Here is a 17,500-nt window from a genome sequence, read left to right as displayed (position 1 = left end):
GGTTTTTGCAGTATTTCAGGAAGGTCATTATGTCAGTAATAAGGACATGCTCTTAGTTTGCTTCTTTTATTATCATTATTCAATAGTTGACCATTTAACCCAGTGGTTCTCAACCTTTGGGGTTCATAAAAGATTTTTGAGAGGTCCACACAAACAAAACAGCAAATTGGGTACCCACAATAGTATTTTAGAGGGTCTCCTTTGTTATTATTCGGTTTGGGTTTGAAAGTACAAAGTGGACTAAACCTTTCACATCCCACAAAACAGATAACAACACTTTACGTGGGTGAAGACCTTCATTAGCCTGGGGTGCTGGTGTTTCTCCTTTCCCTAAACACTGTCTTCAGCACTTGACACTTTTACAGAGAACCCATTTCTTGTCACCAACGTGACAGCAAAGAAGGGCACACATTCACTCTCTGCATGTGATTAGACTCAGAAAGTTTGTGAGGAACCCATTGACCCAATTTGCTGACTTTTCCGATGGCACACAGGTGTCAATGAATGGTTAAATGACCAAATCCAAGCTTCTCTGTTAGTTCTTCAACAGTTACAATGAGATTGTGTACCACTAGGATTTGCAGGACATCCTCGTTGAACTCTACAGATCTCATCTTCTAGGCTCTAGTTTCCAGCTCGGAATTTCTGGAAACAACGTTGACACTGGCTTACGCTTATTGTCCAATCCCCATATGCTGTATTGATGTTCTTTATACTTTCTGTTGCATTTTTAGCGAGCGATGTCACTAATTAAGACGTCAACACTTTAATAATTGGACAGGGCCATTAATCCAATGGCTTTGAAATAGCTCTGTGCAGTAAGTAACAACAACACTCGTATCTGTGCAAATAACTTCACGTCCAAGGTTTTATTCAGATGTGTGACAAACGAGCTCATACAGTGAGTACACAATGTTCAATAAAGTTATCTGGGATGAAGAAAAGGTTCTGAACAACTTGCCATGTTCCATGATAGCATTGAGAAAACAGAAGCAGTTCAAGCCACAAGGCTTACTTTCCACAGATGTAGAATACCTAGATGTCTTTCCTAGATGTAGAATACCTTAGCAAGTTGCTGGTAGGAATTGAATATCGAATTCACGTGCCTGGCTCCCTCTTCTGAAGTTGACCATATCAAGTCACAGAGAAGAAAAGAGAAGAATGTTCGAACAGGTATACACACTTAAATGGTCAGTGTCGTTTTGCAGTTCTGCTTAGTAAGTTAGCAAAGAGGGAGCTAACCACGTTCACTTGGAATATTCTAGAATGTTCTAGATTGTTCAATCAGGAGAGATAGCTGTCGTTGACTCCCAACGAATATTTTGCTGGCTTGTGAACCTGCTTCAAATAGCGTTGCCCAAACATTGTTGCCTTTATTGAATTCATAAAGCGAAATATGCCGAAGATGCTCCTTTATCACTTCCCTTATAGCTTTGGATTAATAATTGTTAAAATCAAACTGCATTCTTCAAAACTTGTACTAAGAATAAGGACAAGGTAAAATTACTACCTGCCTTTATAGCAAGTTGATGCAGGTAGATTATCCTGTCTTCCTCCAACTTTTAGTTCAGGTAATTGAAAAAAAACTGCATTATTTATGGGATGACCCAATGGAAGCCAGATTAGAGACAATTAAGAAGCTATAAACCCTGCTGGAAACATAAAGGTATTCTTTCTGTGTAACGATGGGCAAATTTATGATGCATGTGTATGAAGTACAATGATAGACAATAGTGAAACATGAGCGCTCCATGTGAAGAATGCGAAAAGGTTAGAGAGTAAGATACTCTGTTGGTGGTGTAATGTCAGTGTGCTTGAAGAATGGGGTAGAAATAGAGCCAAGAGAGAGAAAAAAAAGAAACAAAAAAAGAGACTGGGTATGAGAGTAATGAGAGGAAACTATGTTAGTCGACACATTTGATGAATATAGAAGATGACAGGGAGAGGAAAGAAATGTGCCAAGCAATTTAATTAGATGGAGTCTGTGGAGAAGAGAACTTGAGAGAAATACATGGGAAAAGTGAAGATCTCAAGTGATTAAGTCTCATGAAATAAATGGGGAGATGTTGTGTGAGGAAATACCCTCCCAACACATGCAGGCATGGAGAAGAGGATGTAAAAACAGTATGATGATATATATGTGTGCTGATGTGTATGTATATATATATATATATATATATATATATATATATACGCATACATATTATATACTTATATATATATATACTTGACACGTGTGTGTACCTCTAAATATACATACGTACATACATATATATATATATATATGTATAATATATATAAATATATATATATATATATATATATATTATATATATATATATATGCGTATATGTATGTGTAATTTGTATATGTATAATATATATGTACATGTATATATCTCTATGTACACACACACAATATTTTGTAATTATCTCTGACCAAGAAATTTGTATATAAATGGGTGAATTGCTTTAAACACAAGCATATACACACACACACACACTCACAGTTACTTATAAGTGAGGAGAGGGCTTAGGGAATGGCATGAGGACACCAAAATCATACGTAATACATAATAGGGAGACAGTAATTATAAGCTGTAATTGGGAAGAGGGTAAAATGGCAACAGAGGGGAGGAGAAGCTTTATCCCTGGAAATACTGGATTATTAATAAATTACTTTAGAAATTGTCATCATCATCATCATTATATTCCTTGCTATCATAATTATTATAATCATCATACCACCATCATTATTGCCTGCATCATCACCCCATCTTCTGCCTCATCACCCCCATCCTCCTCATCTTCACCCTAACCCCCACATTCCCACCATCATCATAAAACAACACTATTATTATTATTATCGTTACACTCATCAACATCACCTCCATCATCTTCATTAGGGCAGGGATCTGGCAGAATCGTTAGCACGCTGGGCAAAATGTTTAACAGCATTTCACCTATCTTTACATTCTGAGTTCAAATTCAACCAAGGTCGACTTTTATCTTTCATCTTTCCAGAGTGCTGAAATCGATGTAACCGGCTTAGTCCCTCCCCCGAAATTGCTGGCAGTGTGCCAAAATTTGAAACCAATATTATCATCATCATCATCGTTATCAACATCACCCTCATCATGAACAATGTTATCATCATTGTCCCCATCATTATTATCCCTCCCATCATGATCATCATTATGATCATTACCCTCATGATCAGCATCCTCATCATTATCAACAGCCATATCTTCATCTTCTTGAATACATTACAACTGTCCACAGAATAATCACTGAGATTAATGAAGGAGTTTGAAGTATCCCAGGGCCATATTCCCATAATGAGAAGCAGGTGGCTGAATTGGATGCTGGAATTGCAGATACTGGCCGAGTAATGAAGCGGCTTCAGCAGTGGAGGCGCAATGGCCCAGTGGTTAGGGCAGCGGACTCGTGGTTGGAGGGTCGCGGTTTCGATTCCCAGACCAGGCATTGTGTGTGTTTATTGAGTGAAAACACCTAAAGCTCCACGAGGCTCCAGCAGGGGGTGGTGGCGTCCCCTGTTGTACTCTTTCGCTCCAACTTTCACTCACTCTTTCTTCCTGTTTCTTGTCCCCGACTTCCTACGCAACCCCTGAGCCTGGATGCGCATTCATCCATCTGTTGATGCTCTCGGTGTCGGGAGTTGACCTGCTTTCTCTTCTGCGGGTCTTACGAATAGCAAAGGACCACGTTTCAGACTTCTCCCATCTTGCGAGCTCTGGGACGAAGACCATTCGCTCAACAGCAGCAGCTTCATCATTCAGTCCTCAAAAGAGGAGAGGCTGGGGAAGAAAAAAGAAAGCTATCTTCAGCTCAGTTTCCATGCTGATCCTTACCTATATTCTCTTTTACTTGTTTCAGTCATTTGACTGTGGCCATGCTGGAGCACCGCCTTTAGTCGAACAAATCGACCCCAGGACTTATTCGTTTGTAAGCCTAGTACTTATTCTATCGGTCTCTTTTTTACAGGGATGTAAACACACCAGCATCGGTTGTCAAGCGGTGTTTTTTTTTGGGGGGGGGGGATAAACACAGACACACACAGTTTAACAAAATTGATGGAGCAGGTCATTCTTGGAATTCTTCAGTTGAGAACATTAAATAATCAACATTTTTTTCTTTGTCTTTCTTTGAATTTTGGTTTTACACTCATCAGCCTTAGATTTTTTTAAAAACTTGTATTTTCACTCTTTTGGTGGCCAACTTCCATATTTGTATTTTTTAAATCCTTCTGATTCCAGTTTTGTCTGCTTTTCCTCTTGAAATTCTTTTATTTTCTATTCTTTCGGAAGAAGAATTATTTTTTTGCTTTTCATGAAATTCCTCATTTTACCATTTTGCTGTTAATACTTTTTGTATTTGTTTTATATAGTTTTTTTTTGTTTAGTTTCATTTCATAAACATGTTTCTTTCTTCCTTCCTTTCTCTTTCACTCTTTATTTCATTTCTTTTTCTTTCTGCTCCTTTATTAATCTTGCTTCTTGCCCTTCTTCAGTCCCATGAGCCCTCTTTCTCTTTCTCTCATCATATATATACACACACACACACACACACACACCCATATATATATATATATATATATATATATACACACACACAACACACACACACACACACACATATATATATATATATATATATATATATACATAAATGTGAAACAAGGTGGAAAAAAGAGTATTCAAATACCAGTGGTAGAGTAATATACTTTATTTAAATAGCAGAAAATTCAACAAAACCTGTTACTCTGAGTTTCACGTTGCCGTTCATCGGACAGTTTTTGCTAGAAAAAACTGTCCGACGAACGAGAACGTGAAACTCAGAGTAACAGGTTTTGTTGAATTTTCTGCTGATTTAAATAAAGTATATATATATATATATATATATATATATATATATATATATATATATTCATTATTCTTTTACTTGTTCCAGTCATTTGACTGTGGCCATGCTGGAGCACTGCCTTGAAGGATTTTAGTTGAAACAAATCGACCCCCAGGACTTATTTCTTGAGCCTAGTACTTATTCTAGAGGTGTATATTTACGTCTGTGTGTGTGAGTGTAATTCACTGTGACCAAGGGTGCAGGTAGCACCATCATTGCTAGAAATAAGAGTTATGGACTCTTTAACCATAGAAAGCACAAGTTCTATTTGAACTGAGAGGGGAGACAATCTCCCCACCACAAGCTAATTTTGTATAACGATTATTGCTCATCAGTAATGCTTACTCCATTGCTGGTGGTGAAGCTGAATTTTCACCTGTCAGTATTATAGAAAATACTATAAGAATCAGTGGCTGATTCCGCAAAATGGTAATGTGAAAATTATAAAATAATTAAGGTAGCTAAAGAGTGAATTGTTTCCATTTGGTTTTAAATTGTGTCTAGCAACCTTAATTATTTTATGCATGTATATATGTGTATATATATATATGAGGTCATTACCAGTACCGCCTGATTGGCCCCCGTGCCGTGGCACGTAAAAGGGCACCATTCGAGTGTGATCATTACTAACGTCGCCTTACTGGCACCTGTGCCGGTGGTATGTGCAAAAAGATTCAAGCGAGGTCATTGCCAGTACCGCCTGACTGTCCCCCATGCCGGTGGCACATAAAAAGCACCCACTACACCCTCGGAGTGGTTGGCGTTAGGAAGGGCATCAAGCTGTAGAAACTCTGCCAAATCAAGATTGGAGCCTGGTGCAACCATCTGGTTCACCAGCCCTGAGTCAAAATCGTCCCAACTCATGGTAGCATAGAAAGCGGATGTTAAACGATGATGATGATGATATATAGATAGACAGACAGACAGACAGATAGATAGATAGATAGATATAGATAAATAAATAAATGGGGCTAAACGCAGGTGTTATTCAAATCTCTATACTTCCAACATATGTTTCGAAGACAACTTTAGTATTATTCCAGAAGGAATAAAATGATGTAAAAACAATGCAATCTTCTCATAAGAGAAACAAAATTCATCAATAAGACATTTCAACCAAATGTGATTACTGCATCTGGGATGAAGGGAACACTGGTATGTTGTTTTTTTAAAAAAAAAACCACACAGCCCCTCCTAAATTAACATAAAATTTTGGTGGAAAGTTTTAATTTAAATTGCTTTAACCATTTATCATTTAAACCAGTTATATCCAGCTGAAATATGCTACTTGTTTTAAGTTCTAACCAGCGAGATCCAACCTATCACACCTACCCTTCAATGCCATTCTAAAAATATACAACCACATCATCAAAAATCTCAAAGCTGTGAGATAATGAATGATTAATTAATAAATGATAATGAATGATTGATTAAAAACAATGTTAATGAATATGCATCACCTTTAACAAACTAATCTGAATGCTAATTGGTTAAAACAGGAAGTTTATACCATATATGGTCTTGGATGGGTTGATATCCATATTACTCTTTTACTCTTTTACTTGTTTCAGTCATTTGACTGCGGCCATGCTGGAGCACCGACTTTAATCGAGCAACTTGACCCCGGGACTTATTCTTTTGTAAGCCCAGTACTTATTCTATCAGTCTCTTTTGCCGAACCGCTAAGTAACAGGGACATAAACACACCAGCATCGGTTGTAAGCAATGCTAGGGGACAAACACAGACACACATGAGCATACATATATATAGATATATATATGACAGGCTTCTTTCAGTTTCCGTCTACCAAATCCACTCACAAGGCTTTGATCGGCCCGAGGCTATAGTAGAAGACACTTGCTCAAGGTGCCATGCAGTGGGAATGAACCCGGAACCATGTGGTATGTTAGCAAGCTACTTACCACACAGCCACTCCTGCGCATATGGTTAAACCAGGAAACTAATTAAATCTACTAATGTATCTCGTTTGTCACTAATGGCACAAATGATTTTTTTTTTAAATTAATAAACGAGAATGATAAAACAGAAAAGTGAAAGTTTTATAAAAATTCTGTTTGTTTTAGGTTCCCTGCTGGATATCCAAAACCATTGTTGTGAAATTGGCAGCAATTATGCCAAGAAGGATGGCAAATGTCACCACTTCACAGGACTTTTACAGAACATGACAGTGGAAGATGAGATGTACTGTCGAGTGATTGTGGAGATCTGTTGCATGAAGGAGGTTCACTATAATCAGTGCCAGAAGGGTCGTTCTGACGCTGAGAAGAAACAAGTGTGTCATGTCAACGTGAACAGTTATGGAGCCGAACAATACACAGTAAGTCCATTCTATTCTCTCCTTTTACAAATTCATCTCCCTACCTCTCTATACACAGTTTCTCTTCTCTATCCCAAATCATTACGTCAGGTCTGTTGTGCTTACATTTTATTGAGATCTTCACTGGGACATTCCACCAGTACCACTATTAGTGGCTATGGCTTCTATCATACTGTGGGCTCTTATTTCTTTGTCCTCGGGATTATCCTTTCGACGGATCCCATTATGCAGTGTCCTAGCTAGAACATCATGTCTCATCGGTAGTTAATCCCAAGATGACATTTTCAGACAACTGCTTATGACGTGGCTGATATCTTCGGTGTTAACTCCACAAAGTCTGCATCGGTTGTCACATTTGACTGCTTCTCCTGCATCTCCATCCCAGGTACTTGGTTGATATTTCCTGTTCCTGGATTGCAAACGCATACCCTTCAGAGTGGGTGGTAGTTATCTGGCTATTGGTCCATGATAAACTGCTTTGATGATCAATGTTACTAACATCTCCGAGCTTTCTACTAACATCTCCGAGCTTTCTACTAACATCTCCGTGCATAGTTTTCTGCTCATATGGGATCATCCTTTCATCTGAGGATACGTTGTAACTTCTTTGGGCATGTATTTAATGTTATCAGACCAGGAATGTTGCTTAAGGAGCTGCCTTCCAAGTCTTATGAGGTTATCAGACTCAAGGGATGCAAACTTGGTCAAGGGATGCACTTCGACACTTGGTGATTAAAAGATGTTGCTGAAGGGGTCTGCTACGACATTCAAAAGCATTTTGGATTAAACGCTAGCACGCCGGGCGAAATGCTTAGCGTCAATAAAAAAAAGCTGCAGTTGAGCACTGAGTCAGTGTGATTGAATGACACCCCACTACCCACTCATCTCAAAATTGCTGGCCTTGTGCCAAAATTAGAAATAATATCAGCTGATAATGAAGAGCAAGGCTGTTGGAAAGAGAATGACATATGTTTGTAAAAAAGTAGCGAAAAAGAGGTGAAGTAATGGAAAAGAGCAGAGAAGGGCAAAGTGAGGACAGCATCGGGTATTGATAGATCTGATTGCAACCCTTCGTTATTCAAGCATTGTGTTGGGGGAGAGAGAACAGAAGCAAGAGCTTTGTTGTTAAAAGAGAGAGAGAGGACAAGTGATAGTCAGTGTTTGAGGTTTGATGAGTTGCACGGTGCAGTGAAGAGGAGGGGGGCAAATGAAGATGGGATATATATCATCATCATCATCGTTATCATTTTAACATCCAGGCCAAGTTCAATTATATTTCTCCATCATTAGGCAAGCTTTTGTCGAACATTGAAGATTAACAACACGGCTTGTGTGATACTCATCAACACTCGTTTACAATTATCATGCAAAGTCAAGACAAGGAGACACAAATACATACTCACACACAAACACGAAATTATGATGGGAGACTTTCAGTTTCTGTCTACTGTGTCCACTCATGAGGCTTTGGTTAACCCAGGGTTATATTAGAAGGTATTCACACAGCTGGACTGAACCTGAAACCACACAACAGAGAAACAAACTTCTTAATGCACGCAGCCATGCCTGTACCTGGCAATTTGTCCAAGGTGGGGAAAGGGTCAGGCTAATTGGAAAACAACAAAAATAAATAAAAGACACAGGTACAAACAGTGTAAAAAACAAACCTATATACATGCACAGAGATGCACATAAACACAGATAGGGATACACACCATTGAAAAACAAAAAGGACCAAACAGGACAGGAGGAGACACATGTGATAGAGAGTTGCGGAAGAGGTCACAAAGTGTGTGATGAAAGAACTTTGACAAAAGCTAAAATAATAGTAATAAAGCTGAAATGAAGAGCAAGTATATAGTGTGTGTGTGTGTTTAGCTGGCAAAAAGATGACCATCCCCAAGTATAACACTGACTGGACATAGGAAAAGATGAGTTTCGTTAAAGTCTACCCTGCAGTCTCTCCCTTGAAATACACTCATATCATCTGTAGAATTTTCTTTGTTTCAGCAATGCTGTCAGTGTTGTCGTCTGGGAAGGGGAGCTGCCAAAACACAGATGAGATGTGACTTGACAAACTATGGCAACCCATGTGACCAAATATTTGAAGAATGCTGCAATGCTGAAAAGGCACGGAGAAAGGGTATGTTGTCTATATACAGGGTATCCCAGAATTAACAATTTATTTCAGTGAAAACTGAATTCTTTTTTAAAACTCATTTTTATTGGTTTATCATGTGTTAAAAGTCTATAGATTTTTATTTTGCTTATAATTTTATAATTTTTATAATTTTGTTTTTTTTTTATAATTTAATTTACATTCCTGTTGGATTCTGCTTATCTGTCTGTGACAGCTTTTTTTTTTTAATCGATTTGGCTGCAATCATTTTCTCTCCCTCCATCCCCAGGCTGGAGCAATAGTTTGGCTGAACTTAAAGAATGCATTCAGTTTGCAGTGCAAGAATATTTCAAAATGTGTTTCACAATGCTAAAGATAAATTTGAAATTTGCAAGGATTCAGACAGAGCACATGTTGGAAATTTTGAATGAAGTTTTGACACAAGATTTATAAATCCATTTGTTTTCGTTTCATAATTAAGTAATAAACATCAAATTCTGTCAGGTTTTTAAAAAAATTTGCCCGATTTCATTGAAAAAGGTAGTTAATTCTGGGTCATGCTGTACTTTCTTCATATGGGGTATTTCTAAGATGACAAGCTGCCAGAATCATTAGCATGTCTGGCAAAACAATTTGCAGCCCTTCTTCCATTTTTGCCTTCTGGGTTCGAATGCTGCCGAGGGTGACTTTGCCTTTCATCCTTTCAAGCTCAATAAATTTACCATTCATCCACCACACACCCCCACCTGACATGTCAAGGGATCACATTTTATTCTTTTACTTTTATCCTCTCATGGGCTTCAGTCATATGACTGTGGTCATGCTGGAGCACCACCTCAAAGGGTTTTAGTCAAAGAAATCGACCCCAGGACTTGTTCTATGTAAGCCTAGTACTTATTCTATCAGTCTCAACTGGTTACGGTCAAACAACTGACAAGCATATCTGTGGTATTGAGCAGAATATTTGCTGTAGCCCATCTTTTATACCAAGACAAAACTATGTACATGACAGCACTTCCAATCACTTCAAATGAGAAGCCATGAGAGCCACTGCCTGGCATTTCAACAGGGTAATTACCATGTTTACATTCTGAGTTCAAATTCTGCCAAGGTCGACTTTGCCTTTCATCCCTTCGGGATTGAGAAAATAAGAACGAGTTGAATGCTGGGGGTCGATGCAATTGACTTACCCATTCCCCTCCAAATTGCTGGCCTTGTGCCAAAATTTGAAACTATTATTATTATTATTATTCAGGTGTTGGATTGACGGAATTAGTAGAATGGTGTAGGAAGTGCATTATAATATCCCCTTCCTGAGTTTAAATCTGCAGGGGACAATAAAATCCTTTCTACAAATAGGCTCAAGGCCTGAAATTTTGAGGGGAGGGGGTTAATTGTTGACATCAGCCCATGTTCAAATGGCACTTGTTTTATTGAGCCCCCCCACACACACACACACACACAAAAAAAACAAAAACAAAGCCAACTTCAGTGGAATTTGAACTCAGAATGTAGAGATGGACAAAAAGCATTTTGTTCAACATGCTAACAGTTCTACCAGCTCATTGTCTTTTTTTTTTGGAGGGGGGGGGACACCAATAAAGTATCACCTCTTTTAGAAATTATTACTATAATTTTTATTTTTTTGCCTCTTTTATTTTTTATGTTATTTATTTCAGATTTGCCAGACTCCTCTCATTGCTTCCCAAATAATCCCTGTGAGCAGCTGTGCTTTGCCACCCACAATTCAGTTCGGTGTTCCTGTCACAAGGGCTACGAAATCAATCCAGATGGAAAGACATGCACCGGTACGTATAGACGTATGGGTATATTCGGTATGGGTCCGTATGTGCAGCAGGGGTTGACATACACACAAATTACAGTGAAGGCACATGGCTAAGTGGTTAGGATACTTGGCTCATTATCATTAGGTTGTGAGTTCATTTCCTGGCAGCGACATTGTGCCCTTGAACAAGACACTTTATTTCAGTCTCTGAAAAAGTTGCAAACAGACTTTGATCATCATCAACATCATCGTTTAACGTCCACTTTCCCTGCTGCTATGGGTTGGACGGTTCGACTGGTGACTGGCAAGCCAGGAGGCTGCACCAGGCTCCAGTCTGATCTAGCAAGGTTTCTACAGCTGGATGCCCTTCCTAATGCCAACCACTCTGAGAATGTAGTGGGTGCTTTTTATGTGCCACCGGCACGGAAGCAAGTCAAGTGACACTGGTATCAATCACGCACAAATGGTGCTTTTTATGTGCCACCAATAGCAACACCCGAATGGTGCTTTTTATGTGCCAAGAAACACTAACTGTTTAATTTAACTAATTGACTAATTCATAAAGGAGTGGAATTGAACCAGTAATTAATGCTGGCGTAATGAATGTCCCTAGACAAAAACAATGCACCATCCGTTCGTGGCCGTTTGCCAGCCCTGTCTGGCCCCCGTGTCGGTGGCATGTAAAAGCACCATCCGTTCGCGTCCGTTGCCAGCCTCGCCTGGCCCCCGTGCCGGTGACATGTAAAAGCACCATCCGTTCGTGGCCGTTTGCCAGCTCTGTCTGGCACCTGTGCGGGTAGCACGTAAAAAGCACCCACTACACTCACGGAGTGGTTGGCGTTAGGAAGGGCATCCAGCCGTAGAAACACTGCCAGATCTGACTGGGCCTGATGAAGGCCTTCCAGCTTCACAGACCCCAGTTGAACCGTCCAACCCATGCTAGCATGGAGAACGGACGCTAAATGATGATGATGATGATGATGATAAAACATTATAATATCTGTAAGTTGATGAACAAACTGAATTTGTTTCTCCATTTTCTTATTTGTATTATAAATTTATGGTAAAAATCTTTCTTTACCTTCACCCATTTTATACAATAAATGAGTTAATTGCATTGCAATTAAAAACATTTATGTATTAAGAATCTGGGTACTTTACCAACAGTATATTGGATAAATGCTATCCCATAGTGGGTTACATACATAACCCCTATCTTACTTTGTACTATATATATATAAATATATATATAATATCGTATTATATGACATTGTATTGTGTTGTATTATATTATATATGTGTTCGTGTGTGTGTGTGTTTGTGTATTATGTCAATCATTAACTTAGATTTAAATAATCTGACAGTCATTCAGTCGTTGCCTTTCATTTGTAACTCTGATTATCATTGCCTTTGTTGTTTCTCTTGTCTCTTCAGATATCAACGAATGCCTGACTGAAAGACCCTGTGCCCAAGGAACATTATGTATCAACACCCCTGGCAGCTTCTCCTGCAGTGTTAGCACCGGATGCCCAGAACGTTCCAACTTCGACGCTGGCTCAAATAGTTGCACATGTCCACCAAACACCATACACAATGTCACAACAAACCGTTGTGAGTGCAAGACAGGTTATGCCTTCAATATTGTCGAATCGACGTGTGAAGGTGAGTGGAAATGGGTGAAGTGCTCCAGCTTGTCATGTACAAATAGTCCATCTTTTATCTTTTATTTGTTTCAGTCGTTAGACCGCAGCCATGCTGGGAGGGATTTTGGTTGAACTAATCAACCCAGTACTACTTTTTTTTAAGACTGGTCTCTTTTGCTGAACTGCTAAGTTACTTGGATGTAAACACACCGATACCAGTTGTCAAGCAGAGATGGGGGACAAACACATAGATATATACTGATATATATAAATATATATATAATAATAATAAAGGGTAAAATCATAAATGAGTTTTACCAAGTGGTCAGCATGAAAATAAAAGCTCATAGGTAAATTGATATAAATATTTTATAATTATATACATAATTATAACAAGCGCTTGGCTTGCACCTCAACACACACTGAAAAATAGACGTCAAAAGACACTATTGCCATCATAAATTTTCCAAGAAAAACACACTACACATAGGCCTATGTGTAGTATGTTTTTCTCAGAGAATTTATGGTGGCAATAGTGTCTTTTGACGTCTATTTTTCAGTGCGTGGTGAGGCGCAAGCCAAGCCCTTGTTATAATTATGTATCATCATCATCATCGTTTAACGTTTGCTTTCCATGCTAGCATGGGTTGGATGATTTGACTGAGGGCTGGCGAACCAGATGACTGCACCAGGCTCCAGTCTGATCTGGCAGAGTTTCTACAGCTGGATGCCCTTCCTAACGCCAACCACTCCGAGAGTGTAGTGGGTGCTTTTTATGTGCCACTGGCATGGGGCCAGTCAGGCAGTACTGGCAATGACCTTGCTCGAAACTTTTTACACGTGCCACCGGCACAGGTGCCAGTAAGGCGACGCTGGTAAAGATCACGCTTGAATGGTGTCTTTTACATGCCACCAGCACGGAGGCCAGTTGGCCGCTCTGGCAACGATCATTGTTTTATTCCTTACCACATAATCATTTCTAATTCAATTTTTTATGTTAAGTGTATTAGATACATTAATACATCCGGTTGTCTTTTTTTTTTTTTTACTTGCGGAATAGTTGATTTCCTATAATTAACTATCTAATGTTTTGTCTGTTTGTGTTTTTTATATTTGCACCAATGAAGACATCGATGAATGCATCGTCCAAACACACAACTGTAACTCAACAGACAGCTGCCTCAATCACATCGGGTCCTTTGAGTGTTGTGGAGTGGGTTACATTGTCAACCACGATGAACTGAAATGCAAAGGTAGGTACAGAAGAACAGAAGTGAATAAAGGGCTGGTACAGGGCACTCAGGGACCTGGAAGCCTGGAGTTAGTGGGGATTTGGCTGTGGGGGTAAGAAGTTTGCTACCCAACCATATGGTTCTTGGTTTGAATCCCACTGTAGGGCAATTAGGCAAGTGCTTTCTACTATAGCCCCAGGCCAGGCAAAGTCTTATGAATGGATTTGATAGACAGAAACTGAAAGGAGCTCATCTCGTGTGTGCTTGTGCATGTGTTCGAGTGTGTGTGTGTGCCTTGACATCACATGATAGTTGTAAATGAGTATCACTGTCATACAAGCAGTGTCCTTCATCTCCAGTCTTCCATGGGGAAATATTACTTTACATGGAAACAGGTAACGGTTTTCGACAGGAAGGGTGTCTAACCACAGAAAATCCACCCCAACAAACTGTGGCCAATGCATGCAAGCATAGAAAAGTGGATGTCAAAACAATTCTAATGAGAATACAAGAGGAACGGCTCAGCATGCCATTGCTGGTTTTTCTCTGTTGATTGTACCCTCTTCTGTCTCTGCTGGCCAATTGTAGGTTGGATGGAGTGTTCCCATGGCTGAAGAATGATTAGCCCTAGGTGGAGGCTGAACTCAGACTACAGAGCCAGGACAGTTACTAAAAGGCATCTCATCCAGTGTTCCAAGCTGGACTTATTATTTGCAGTCAGTCTTTGCAGCTATGGTTGTTCATGGCTTTGGTTTGACCTGACAAAGTTCCTCCACTCTGGTCGGTTTTCCATTTGAGTTTGCCATTTATTTCGGATCAATTCCTTCCCACTTCACATTTTTTTTTTTTTTGTAGTTACTTTGAATCTTAGTCTCAGTCTTCCATGGTTTCTTTTCCCTTCGCATAGTTGGGAGGAGTGAAGGATTTGTCCGGAGAGTCCGTTGTTGTCCATCCTGGGAACGTGTCCCAACCAACATAGATGCCAATAAATAAGGATTTCCAGCATCGGAAGCAGACCACCATGCCGGAGACTCTCTTTGTTCCTGATCTTGTCAAAATGAGTGCAGCAGCAGCACTAGTAGTAGTAGTGGTGGTGGTCGTGGTGGGAACAGCAGCACTAGTAACACCAACAACAACAGCACTAACATCTGTCCTTCTTCTTCTGTTTCAGACATTAATGAGTGTGCCCTTTCTGACGCCTGTCCCGCTGGGATGCAGTGTTCCAACACAGTCGGTTCCTACAGTTGTCGTCGTATTCTAGGTTGTGGCACTGGTTACACCTTGGACGAGTCCACCCAGCAATGTAAAGGTGAGTTGACTTTATCAGCAGTTTGGACTTGTGCAGTTTCTTTATTGTTTTTTTTCTTTTCTTATTAAATCTACACCACCACCACAACCACCAACAATGATACCAACTACAACACTAGCATCAACATGAACACCACACCCAATACCAAAAACACACCACCACCAAGAGATATGTGGCACATTGTTGTACTCACGAAGACCCACCCACCACAACAGAAGTGATATCCTAGAGCCAAGGGGCCACATAAAAAGCAATGATGTAGTAACAACCTTAACAAGTGATGTAAATTGCCCTGCTAACACAGAAGAACATGGTATTGGGTTATAAAAACGTTTAATATACTTTTGAGTATATTAGTGTTGCATGACGAAATACAGTCTCCCTATAAGTCATTAATGCTCCTTTCAAAATTGCTGTGTTACTTTTCCCCCATTAACTTGTGTAAGTTGAACAATGCAAAACGTCAGAGAAAGACACTTAACTGTTCCTTGCAATGGTGGCATGTAGGAGGCACCATTCGAGCGTGATCGTTACCTGCATCGCCTTACTGGCACCTGTGCCATTGGCATGTGTAAAAAGATTCGAGCAAGGTCGTTGCCAGTACCGCCTGACTGGCCCCATTGCCGGTGGCACATAAAAGCACCCACTACACTCTCAGAAACTCTGCCAGATCAAGATTGAAGCCTGGTGCAGCCATCAGGTTCGCTAGTCCTCAGTCAAATTGTCCAACCCATGCTAGCATGGAAAGCAGACGTTAAACAATGATGATGATGATGATGATGATGCTGAAAGCAAAATTTTTTCATGGATCTTTAGAATAATAATGAGGACCCAATTTGCTATTTTGCTTACGTGGACCCCACAAAATGATACCAACACCAACACTGCAACACCAAGGACCCCATAGACCCTGCTTGGGAACCTCTCCTCTGCACCGTCACCATCATTACCATCAATATCATTCCATTCATTTGAATTTTCCTCTCTTGTCTTCCAGATATCGATGAATGTGCTCTTAAGGTCCACAACTGTGGCAACATGAAGTGTCGTAATATTCAAGGTTCTTTCCGCTGTGAGAAAAAGAAGTTAATTTGCCCTCCAGGGACCATTCTCAACCAACTAACTAAAATTTGTGTAAGTCCACCAAGACAGGATTGCGAAAAAGGATTTTGGCGTCGAAATAACATTTGCGTTGGTGAGGATAATGACATGGTATTTTTTTAGTCCACAGGGTGGTGTTACTCTTTTGCTCACTTCAATTATTGGATCATGGCCATGCTGGGGCACACTGAATAATGTGGTCCTAGAAATATCAAATACAAAAAAGATGGAATTGCTATGGCTGGAATGTCTTTGATCATAAATCAGTCTGGTCAGAGCTGACCTGGGGTTATTTTTAAATTGATTTGAAGAGATTCTTACTTGACCACATTGACCCCAGTATGTATCTCCATCTGGTATCTAGTTTATTGATCTTTACTTATTAAAAGACCAAGTTTTGGTCATTTCTGGTGTGGCTGTGTGGTAAGAAGCTTGCTTCCTAACCACATGGTTCCAGGGTTCAGTCCCACTGCATGGCACTTAGGGCAAGTGTCTTCAGCTGTAACTTTGGGCTGACCAAAGCCTTGTGAGTGGATTTGGTAGACAGAAAGTGAAAGAAGCCCATCATGTGTGTGTGTGTGTGTGTGTATCTGCGTTTGTTCCCCACCACCACTTTGACAACCAGTGTTGGTGTGTTTACGTCCCTGTAACTTATCAGTTCAACAAAAAAGATTGATAGAATAAGTACCAGACTTTAAAAAAATAATACTGGGGTCAATTCATTCAATTAAAATTTTTTAGGCAGTGCCCCAGCATGGCCGCAGTCTAATGACTCAAGCAAGTAAAAGATAAAGGGACGTAGCTTAGCGTATCATTTTACACGGGTATCGGCACAAGCATGGCTGTGGAATTGAACTTGAAACCATTCAGTTGCAAAGCCAGCTTCTTAACCAAACAGCTGTGACTGTTGGAAGCATTAAGGCCAGGTCTCCAGTCTGAGGAGAAATTCCTCTTTTTTTTCCAACATTCCAACAAAAAAATAAGGAGTCATGGGAGCTCCTCTTCCCTCTCTGACTAAGCAGTAAAAAAGGTCTGTTTGATTAAGGCCA

General features: G+C 39.8%; 1 protein-coding gene and 1 long non-coding RNA gene across 4 annotated transcripts in view; one reads left to right on the top strand and one right to left on the bottom strand.

Annotated features, from left to right (window-relative positions):
- LOC115223843 (fibulin-1) overlaps positions 1-17,500 on the top strand; it is an 80,767-nt gene that overhangs the window by 30,063 nt on the left and 33,204 nt on the right. For 2 of the 3 annotated variants that reach the window (XM_029794526.2, XM_029794527.2), the window contains exons 2-8: positions 7,008-7,261; positions 9,272-9,404; positions 11,060-11,188; positions 12,601-12,828; positions 13,937-14,062; positions 15,213-15,350; positions 16,348-16,545. In XM_029794526.2, the coding sequence (XP_029650386.1) occupies positions 7,008-7,261; positions 9,272-9,404; positions 11,060-11,188; positions 12,601-12,828; positions 13,937-14,062; positions 15,213-15,350; positions 16,348-16,545 (1,206 nt within the window). The remainder of the gene's footprint in view (positions 1-7,007; positions 7,262-9,271; positions 9,405-11,059; positions 11,189-12,600; positions 12,829-13,936; positions 14,063-15,212; positions 15,351-16,347; positions 16,546-17,500) is intronic. The other variant, XM_036513008.1, reaches the window with a different exon arrangement.
- The window catches only part of LOC118767798, a 62,494-nt gene that overhangs the window by 41,194 nt on the left and 3,800 nt on the right, over positions 1-17,500 (bottom strand). The window contains exon 2 of the long non-coding RNA XR_005003714.1: positions 8,665-8,778. This is a non-coding gene — a long non-coding RNA (uncharacterized LOC118767798). The remainder of the gene's footprint in view (positions 1-8,664; positions 8,779-17,500) is intronic.

Source organism: Octopus sinensis, linkage group LG24 (assembly GCF_006345805.1).
Source record: "Octopus sinensis linkage group LG24, ASM634580v1, whole genome shotgun sequence".
NCBI lineage: Eukaryota > Metazoa > Mollusca > Cephalopoda > Octopoda > Octopodidae > Octopus > Octopus sinensis.
The sequence above is the reverse complement of the archived record's forward strand: the minus strand, read 5'-3'. Positions and strand labels throughout refer to the sequence as shown.